This window comes from Nicotiana tabacum, chromosome 4 (genome assembly GCF_000715075.1).
Source record: "Nicotiana tabacum cultivar K326 chromosome 4, ASM71507v2, whole genome shotgun sequence".
Classification (NCBI taxonomy): Eukaryota; Viridiplantae; Streptophyta; class Magnoliopsida; order Solanales; family Solanaceae; genus Nicotiana; species Nicotiana tabacum.
In genome coordinates, this window is record NC_134083.1 from 32,540,979 (window position 1) to 32,551,708 (window position 10,730).

At 36.4% G+C, this 10,730-nt stretch overlaps 1 protein-coding gene across 1 annotated transcript; it reads left to right on the top strand.

The window, feature by feature from the left end:
- The first annotated feature begins 541 nt into the window (after window positions 1–541).
- LOC107822830 (uncharacterized) lies at window positions 542–10,342 on the top strand. Its single transcript, XM_075251640.1, has 11 exons — window positions 542–683; window positions 1,282–1,360; window positions 2,393–2,445; window positions 2,777–3,240; window positions 3,330–3,490; window positions 3,713–3,793; window positions 3,882–4,028; window positions 4,218–4,642; window positions 5,426–6,206; window positions 6,630–6,698; window positions 7,696–10,342. The coding sequence occupies exons 1-9, from the start codon at window positions 589–591 to the stop codon at window positions 5,805–5,807; spliced, it is 1,887 nt and encodes a 628-aa protein (XP_075107741.1). The 5' UTR covers window positions 542–588; the 3' UTR covers window positions 5,808–6,206; window positions 6,630–6,698; window positions 7,696–10,342.
- The last annotated feature ends 388 nt before the right edge of the window (window positions 10,343–10,730 follow it).

Consider the following 10,730-nt stretch of genomic DNA (forward strand, 5'->3'; position numbering starts at 1 on the left):
ATTTTAAAATTCGAACCAATACAGTCCATGCACACCCCTAACCATAAGACATGAAGAAAATATTAAAAAATCAACCATTATATTAATGTTCACACCAACTAAAATATCATGGGGGGGCGATTAACACCTCGTATCTAAAGCTTGGCCTTCTTTATTAGCACTTTTATTTTTTTCAAATTTAGTAAATTATTTGAATGACTATTTAAATCCGGTTGCACAAGTAAACTATTCATACTCCCCAAAAGTTGTGATTTGCACCTAGGAAGGCATATGAAGCCTCTTATCATATGATTATTAATTTTGAAAAACGAAAATAAAAAGAGTAACTCACAATAAGCATTTTTGCCACTGAGCTTCCTACTATTACGACTTTAAGGGAGGAAAATTGGGCCGTCATTACGCGTCTTTCACAAAGCTAGATAGGAAAGAGGCACGTAATTTATTTTTTGGCACCCATTTTTTTTATTTTATTTTGGCACCATTCTAAAACCGTCAATATAAAAAGAACCATATCTCAGATGGCCTGCACGCATTATCTGGCATAGATTATAGCATTCGTTTTGTTGGTTCTTTTTTGGGAAAGAGTTGATGGAACAAATCTTAGTGTTCGAAGATGGTAATATTCGTAGAGAAGAAGGAAATTACAAGAGCGAAACAAGCAACTCTAGGCCACCTTTTACCAGGTAAATTAACCCGTTCAAAACTTGTAATTCTTTCACATTATAAGTTGAAATACAGGTTAATTAATTCAAAGAGCTGGATATATATCTACGTACGTCGATTTTATTATCAACTCCAAGGAAAGAATAAATGAAGTGAGTTGGTGCTTAATTTGGTTAGGCATGCTTGGACAAAAAAGTTTTCATATTCTATATATTAGCGTTATTTATAGTTCGTACGTTAGTGATGACTGATGACTGATGACCTCTGCCATTATTATATTTGTCATGTGTGACCCGCGGTCAGTAGGCATGTGATGCTTCTGATCATATACAACAACAATAACCCAATATAATTTTAATAGTGGAGTTTGAGAAGGGTAGTGTGTACGCAGACTTTATCCCTCTCCTGGGTAGAGAGGCTGTTTCCGATAGACCATCAGCTCCCTCCCTCCAAGAATTTCCCACCTTGCTCTTGGGGTGATTCGAACTCACAATCTCTTGGTTGGAAGTGGAGGGCTCCGGCTACGGCTTTGGTAGTAGTATTGAATATAGCATTATCGTTGACGTTGACTTAAGTCATTTCTCTGGTCTTTTGTTGGTTTCTCTCTTTAATTTTCAGGGTGATAAGGGATGTCGTTTCTCTCTGCAAGCTCCGGCGGATCGTGGCGGCCTTTCTACTAGCTGTGTTTCCGTTTCTGGTGAGTGAGTTAAATTGCTATTAATTCTAGTAACTATGTATTTTCTTTCTTTTTGGTAGCACATCCTTTTACTTTGATTTGGCGTTCAACTATTATTTATATTACTTGCTGACTTTGGTGTGTTTTTTCTTCTTTCACCATTTGTACAAATTTGGTGTAGTTATGTAGGGAATCTACTGCTATTATAACATGTTCATTTTCTTAGGATAATCCCGTTTTGGACTTCGCTTTATGATTTTTTTGTCAGCAAATCATAATTATATGCTTTCGCTAATTTATAACCTTATAACGTTTCCGTAAATGGTATCCCGTTTGCCACCCCTGGTGTAAACGATGACAATGAGGTAATTAGAAGCACAAGAATTCACTTTTCACTTTTTTTTAATGCTTCCTGTGAGCTTTTAGTGGTTTTACTTCTTTGAAGACACCACAATAAAGTTGGTGTCGATCACATCCTCTACCATTTGGGCGAGGACTCTATGCGCACCGGGTAAACCTCATGTGCAATAGCCTGCAAATCACACAGCGTATATAAATCGCACTAGGCAAGTCATGTGCAACAGGCTCAACCCAGAAGGCATTGAGGGTGAATTCGATCCCACTCCAAATCAACTGGACAACCCCGAAGGGTTATGTACGTCGTCAAGTTTATAACATGCTTCATCAGGTTATTTATTCAAGGTTGTAGGAGAGTCTTTATAAGCCCAGACCAAAAAAACATCAAGACAAAAGGCTATTATTTCCTCTTTCAAGATCGAATTCTAGTCTATAGTATCGTGTCCAGGCACGGAATATCCACTTGCCAATTGAGCATCAGACTTATTTGAAGAGTTCGACAGATCTATTCTTAAATAGCAAGTACTAGCCGAAGTTGAAACCCATATAAGAATTGAAACCCATTATAGTTCAAAAGATAAACAGAAGATCCCTTTTTGACCAAGTTGAATTTTGTAATCTTCTAGTGTTTGAATATATACCTGTCACTTCATACCATTATTACCTAACTATTTAATCAACATTTTATCTATCCAGGTGGAGGATGAATTTCACTCTGACCTGGAAATAATTTTGACTGCTCGATACAGGTGAAAAATCATACACTTAATTACCATAGCATCACTGTGTCTATATATATATATATTTTTAAAATAATGTGATAATTTGATATTAATGCCAATATTATGCTGATGCATCGCAGACAGTCTCTCTGTCCTTTCAGAGGTAGGGGTAAGGCTGCGTACATCTTACCCTCCACAGACCCCACTACTGAGTTTGTTGTTGTTATTATGCTGATGCCTATTACAAGGATGAACACTGCTTGCTTCTTGTTATTGGCTTTAAAATTACATTACCTTATGCAATTTCACGTTGTATATGAGGTTAAGCTATTTCAGCATTTTATATATAAAAAAACAGGAATTCCAAGAAGAAAATCCATCCTTGTGAAAGAAGATGTCTACTTTTAAGGTTCTCACACGAGATTGCTCCACTGGTATTTACTGGAGAGTGTATCTTTCCCAAAGAAACCAAATTGGAATTGGTTGATGCTATTACAGGACTCCCTGTGATACATGGACCTCTATCCTCAGCACAAGTTGAAATTTTTCTACTAAAGGAAGATCTTGGTGGTGATGGGGAAGAACTAAATAGTTATATTATGATGCAAAAAAGAGGTGGAAAATCAATGCGCCATAAAAATCCATATCTGAGGTTACAAGGAGGCATTGTTTCTGTTGATGAAATTAGATTCAAACACACTCCAAAGTATATGAGAAAATTGGAAGTGGTAAGGCTAGGAGCAAAGGTTATAGATCTACCTGAAGAAATTAAAGTGAGAGAAGCCCTGACAGGATACTTCACTGTTAAGGATAAACATTTAAGTGAGTACATTATATTGTCTCTAATAAATTAGAAAAATGTGAAGTTTTATAATTTGTAAAGTTTTTGAACTGAAAATATCATGTTCCAGAAAGCAAGAAGCGGTACCCTCCATTACCAACTGATGATATATGGAGACTAGAACAGATTCAACAGAATGGTCCTTTCCATAAACGGTTGACTGAAAATGGTATCAGGACAGTGGAGGATTTCCTAATTGAACTCTACAACAATCCTCAGAGGCTACAACATGTAAGTAATTTTCTTCTAAGAACCTTTACTTCACAAAACTGAAAATGGCCGTATCAAACTCTCATGTTTTAGAAATAATACAATGTCCTAATGGTTTACAATAGCCCCTAAACGCTAGGGCAATGCACCTTAATATCATACAACTGTTGTAATTTTTTTTCCATTTAAGTAAGAAGTACTCATACAATACAAATGATGAGTTTTTAGTTTCCATACCTGCAGATCCTTGGCAAAAGCATGTCTGGTGATCGGTGGAAAATCACTACAAGGCATGCAAAGACATGCAATCTTGATGGAAGAAAGGTCTGTATCTACTATTCATTGATTGTCATGTATTTACTCATCTGTTGGCCATTTCTAATTCCTCCTTTTGATCTTGAACTTATTACAGGCGTCTGCCCACAAGTTAGTGGAAACTGCATTTGCAAACTGGGAAAATTGCATTTCTATTAAACATCACTTATCATCGTCCAAATTTTCCCCATCATCCTGTCCCACGGTTGACGATTGCCAGCATTCAGAGCTTCAAAATACTTCAGTGAGTACTCTTTGACCAAATTATTTTGCTTGCATAACTAATACCCATTACCCTGCAGTGTAAATGTCCGTTTCAATGTGATGAAAAAGAAGGATATATTTCGTGAGCTGATTTAAGCTTTTGTTTTTGCAGAGAAGTATTTCAGCTACTTTGCTAATTTGACAATTTTCTTTAATTTAATGTGCACAGAAGTCACATTTGCCTACTGAAAGTAACCAGTGGGTAGTCAGTGGTGAATGCTCTACTTCTTATGCAATTGCGGAGCAGCATACAAAGTCAGATGGGATGTCACTTGCTTTCACTTCTTCTAGCCATTTTACAACCGATTTTAGTAGTTTGGTGCAAAATGATAAGGATATCCTACATCTGGGATCCTTCAACCAGATCCCATCTATGAATTCGGATTCAGGAGAATATTTGGAGAAAATTGTCAAGTTTCTTAGTTCTGATAATATTCAACTTGATGATTCTCCTTATGTTCACTCAGCTGTCATCCATAAAGAAGGAACAAATTTGAGCAACATGGATCCTGTGGCCTCTATGCGCAAAGGCAAGTCTAAGAAGAGTTGGGCCAAGATATTTAGTGTAACTAAATGGTTCTTACTCATGAAAAGGTTTGTTAAACTTAAAAATCTTCGTATTACCAAGAAGCGGAAATTTTCCTGATCATAAGCATAAGCTAAACAAGAACAACTCGCTCTGTCCCATTTAACTGTTGTGTGGAGATCAGCTAGCTAGGTGAATGAATAATTTTGTGATTTGTATGAATAACTTTAGTTAGTTTGAATTGTTAAAAAAATATTTGTTAATAAAGAACTTAAAAGTTTAAGGATTAAAAGCTTTATAGGACAATAATATTTGTGTGGTTATAAAACTTCTCATTAAGGGTAAAATGAAGAGTTTAAAGTTGAATTATTTTCAATCGTAGAAGTCTATCATTCTTTTTTGAACGGACTAATTAATAAGAAAAATATGACATCTAAAATATGACCGAAAGATCGAATGTCAGTTCAAAATAGGAGAAACATTTTATACAAAGTATCTTTGTACAGTGAAAAATACTAGTACACATTTAAGTGCTCAACTACCATTTATTTGTATGTTCTATATCAAATATATCAAGTGATTTCCTCCTCCCTTCTTTTTTATAGAACTGATTATGTACCGCCGACTGAATGTTCTGATTTTATAGATTCTAACAGTTCTTTTTTTCTTTTTATTTTTTATGGTGAAAAAAGAGTTTCCTGGCATTTCCTTTATTTTATTTCTGATCATCGAGAATCTAAGCCCATCACCATTTTTGCTCAATCCTTTGGGGGTCGTATTCTGTAACGAGCAGGTCGTTTTGAGTATTACAGGCTCGTTCCCTCATTTACTGCTCATTTTGTGTTTTACAGTTGTTATGTGACTTGTTGGGGTAGTTGGTTCGGGTCCAGTGAGGTTTCGGAACGAATTAAGACACTTAGTCTCAAGGATGAAAACTTTCACAGTTTGGGATCAGTTTTGCCGCTTGCATCGTTTGCCTACAATAACAGCTACCAATCGAGCATTCAGATGGCCCCGTATGAGGCTTTGTATGGGAGACGGTGTCGGTCTTCGGTGGGTTGGTTTGAGCCGGGTGAGGCTAGGCTATTCGGTACTGATTTAGTTCATGATGCTTTGGAGAAGGTTAAATTGATTCAGGATCGACTTCACATGGCGCAATCTAGACATAAGAGTTATGCTAACCGGAAGGTTCGCGATGTTGCTTACATGGTAGGAGAAAAGGTACTACTCTGATTTTCTCCTAAGAGGGGTGTTATGAGGTTCGGGAAGAAGGGCAATTTGAGCCCTCAGTATATTGGGCCTTTTGAAATACTTAAAGAATTAGAGAGGTGGCTTATGAACTTGCATTCCCGCCTATCCTATCGGGTGTTCATCTAGTGTTCCATGTATCCATGCTCCGGAAGTATGTCGGAGACCCGTCTCCTGTATTGGACTTCAGTACGGTTCAGTTGGATGGTGATTTGACTTATGATGTGGAGCGGGTGGCTATTTTGAACCGGCATGTTCGAAAGTTGAGGTCAAAGAATATATCTTTAGTGAAAGTGCAGTGGAAAGGCCAGTCAGTCGGAGAAGCTACTTGAGAGACTAAGTGGGAGATTAGGAGCAAATATCCACACCTATTTGAGACTCCAGGTATGATTCTAAACCCGTTCGAGGATGAATGTTTGTTTAAGAGGGGGAAAATGTAACGACCTGGCATGTCGTTTTGATTATTACAGTCTTGTCCCCCATTTACTGCTCATTTTTTGCTTTACAGTTGTTATGTGACTTATTGGGATAGTTGGTTCGGGTCCGGAACGAATTGAGACACTTAATCTATAGGATAAAAACTTAAGTTGAAAAGGTTAATCGGATGTTGATTTATATGTAAACGACTCCATAATAGAGTTTTGATGATTCCAATAGTTACGTATGATGATTTTAGACTTAGGAGTGTGTCTGGATAATTATTTGGAAGTCCGTAGTTGATTTTGGCTTGAAATGGCAAAATTTTACTTTAATTATGGAATTGATTTCTATAATTTGTGTTGAATGTATCGAATTAATTGTGACTAGATTCAAGTCATTCGGGGGTCGACTCGCGAGGCAATGGCTTATTGGAATAGAGAATTTGTATGGATTGAGGTAAGTAACAGTTCTAAATTTGGTCGCGAGGGTATGAAATCCCATAATATGTGTCATATGATTGGTTTTGAGGTGACTCACACGCCAGGTGACATGCGTGTGGGCGTGCACAATAGAAATTGTGATTGGTCAATTCCATTGGATAGTATAGTTGATTTATTTGATGTTACCCGTATATTCTCCATGTATTATAGAAATTGAACTGCAAATCATGTTTAGGCTATGTGTTGGCATTGTATGGACCCACAAAGATCGTGTTACATGTTGAATTATCTGCTAAATTGATGTTTTGCACTCAGTCACTGTTTTACTTCATATTATAGCTCAGTTTTTATTGTTCTTTATTGACACATTATATTATCACTGTTTGGGTTGATTATCATGATTATTGAGAGCCCGAGAGATTGGAGAGATTGATGATTGAGTGAGGCCGAGTGCCTGATTGTGAGGATATTTATGGGAGCAGGTTGCACGCCGCATCATGTTTTATTGATTTATTCCATGATTGGCTTGTTATAGCGCTTGGGCTGAAGGAGCTCCTCCGGAGTCTGTACACCCCCAGTGAGCGCGAGTGCGAGTGTCGAGCGCAAATGCGAGTTTCGAGCGCGAGTGCTGAGTGTCTGAGAGAAATGAGCGATTGTGAGGAATGCGTGACTGTGAGGTTGGAGCGAATGGGAGGACTGAGTGACTGTTACTCTGAGTATGTGCACTTGATTTAATTACTATTGTGCTTCGGCTGGTATATATATATATATATATATATATTTTACTACCATGAAATTTCTGAAAGATTCTATATCATGTTTCAATTGACCTTGATACAAATTAACTATTTTGGTTTTAAATGTCAAACTTGGAAGCATGCCTATTTCTCTGTATTATATTGTTTGTAAAGTGAATTGTACTGTGATGCTCGTCACTATTTTTAGTCCAATATCTAGTTTTGTTACTTATTGATTTGGTTGTACTCACACTATACCTTGCATTTCGTGTGCAGATCTAGGTGCTTCTGGATAATCTACACGAACTTCTGGTTAAGTGCATTGAGTTTTAAAAGTGGAGTAAGCATTTCTTTAAGAAAGCTATACATGGAATGATTATATTTGCCTTCATTAGTTTTTTAGAAGATGTTTATATTAAAATGAATTATGTAGCTATGAGAAAGTTTATTTTTATAACATTCAAATTCATGGTTTAGTTGTAGGAGTATTTTCGTGCATGTAAAGTTGTGGGATTGCAGTAGGATATTGAGTTAAAATAAAGAAATAAAAAAAAGTATTCTATTAAAGTACATGTTAGTGTAGCACACTTTCCCTTCAGATTAAAGATTGGTGAATGGGAAATTGAGGGAAGAAAAGTGGATGGAAAAGTGAGCTCCCTTTTGCTTTGGAAGAGCAAGTGTCTTTCATTAGTGGTGGAAAGAAAAAATGAATGTGCTTATATTGAGAAATCACATCTCTTGGTGTTAAATGGGTTGGAAAGAAAGTAAGTCTCGCGTCATCGTCGTTGTCGCTCGCTCGGCTCGGCTTCGGATGTGGTCAACGATTGATTGATTAATCTTTTTGGACAAAATTTCTTTCAATTATTTATTTAATTAATTAATAAAAAATCAACCTGGAATAACCCAGGACCCGCGACCTGACCCGGTCCGATTCTTTCCCGGATTATTTTAAATCCCTTTTCCTAGAATATTTCAAACGTGAAATGTTCCCACCTGTTCCAACAGCCATGGCTGGTTCTGAAAGGTTGCAAACCTTTTCAGACACAGTACCAGAAAATGGCTATAAATATGGTTTGATCGCAGAATCTTTCCTTACGAAATTTTCTCATCTTCTTCTTCTTCTTCTGCACAAAATTTTTCAATGTGTTTTACAACCATTGAGTGGTTCGCAATTCATCAGAGTTTTTGGCATCAATACACTAGTGAGCTAAATCGATCCTGGGAGGAGAATATTCTAGCACCTCGGGTACTTAAGGAGAATAATTTCCTTAAGAATACACTGTGCATTCAGTGGGCTCGATTTATTCCTTTCAGATATTATTTCGATATTCTGTTATTGCTAACTTTCTGTTTTTGTTTTCTATTTCAGAAATATTACTGTTTCATTATTTATTATAGTAATACAGATCAACCAACAATCCTAAGGAAATTATTTTATTGTAATCAGTATTCTGGTTTTGGAGATTAAAACTTGTGTGGTTTTCTACTCCTTCTGAATTTTTCTATTCTGATTTGAAGATATAAAAACTTCATCAGAGTATTAAAATTCAGAAACGATTTGAAGAACATAAAACTTCATCGTTTTCTGTGAAACAGTATATAAAACTTTTGTTTTTATTTATTAAACGTACTATTTATCGTTAATTACAATATTGTTTACTATTCTATTTTTTGCCATTAATTGAATTCTTTTGTTGTTGACAGTGAGAAATGGCAATTGATAATGAAAATCCTTCTGCGACTGTTGCGGCAACAAAACAAACTGATGATCCACCGGCCGAGAAACCGGGGAAATTTTCTGGAGCCAACTTCAAAGGATGGCAGCAAAGGGTGTTTTTCTGGCTTACCACGCTTGGTATGCAGAAGTTCACCAGTGAAGAACCTTCAGTGTCTGCCGCGGACATACCAGACAACGAGAAATTTATGATTGTTGAGGCATGAAAATATGCTGATTTTTTTGCAAAGGCTATATCCTAAGTGCTTTGGAGGATGACTTGTACAGTGTCTACAGTGCTATGAATACGTCTAAAGTGTTATAGGACGCACTTGAGAAGAAGTACAAGACTGAAGATGCATGCTTGAAGAAGTTTGTGGTTGCCAAGTTTCTAGACTATAAAATAATAGACAACAAAACCTTTGGAACCCAAGTTCAAGAGTTTCAACTTATTTTTCACGATCTTATTGCTGAAGGTATGGTCGTGAATGAAGCATTTCAAGTGGATGCAATGATTGAAAAATTGCCTCATTCGTGGAGAGATTTCAAAAACTATCTTAAGCACAAGCACAAAGAAATGAAGTTGGAAGATCTTGTGATTCGTCTCAAGATTGAGGAAGACAACAAAGCAGCCGAGAAGAAGTCTCGTCAAAATTCAACGATTATGGGAGCTAATATCATTGAGGAGACTACTCCAAAAGGTAAGAAGAGGAAGAGGTCTTCTGGATAGACTAAGGAGCATAACAAGAAAAAGTTCAAGGGCAACTGCTACAATTGCAGAAAAGATGGTCACAAAGCCTCTGATTGTAGTCTCCCGTAAAAGGATAAGAAAAAGGGATAGGCCAACATAATGGAGAAGAATGATGACATTGATGATCTGTGTGCAACGCTTTAAGAATGCAACTTAGTTGGAAATTCGAAGAAATGGTGGATTGACTCTGGAGCCATTCGACATGTTTGTGCTGTCAAAGAAGCATTTGCGACTTACTCTACTGTTGGTCCCGAAGAAGAGCTTTCCATGAAAAGTACTGCAACAACCAAGATTGAAGGTTATGGGAAGATATTCCTGAAGATTACTTCCGTCAAGGTGTTAACGCTCAACAATGTTCTTCATGTTCCTACTATTAGGAAGAATCTAGTTTCTACTTCTTTACTTGTTAAAAATGGATTCAAATGTGTATTTGTATCTGACAAAGTTGTTGTAAGCAAGAATGAAATGTATGTTGGAAAGGGCTACCTCACAGAGGGCCTTTTCAAACTCAATGTAATGGTTTTTGACAGTATAAATAAAATTTTAGCTTCTTCTTATTTATTGGAGTCAAATAATTTATGGCATATTCGTTTAGGATATGTCAATTATAAAACCTTGCTGAAATTAATTAATTTAGAAGTATTGCCAAAATTCGAGTGTAATAAATCAAAATGTCAAATATGTATTGAATCTAAGTTTGTAAAACATCCTTATAAGTCTGTTGAAAGGAATTCAAATCATTTAGACTTAATTCATACTGACATTTGTGATATGAAGTTGACACCATCTCGAGGCGGAAAAAAGTATTTTATAACTTTTATTGACGATTGTACTCGATATTGTTAT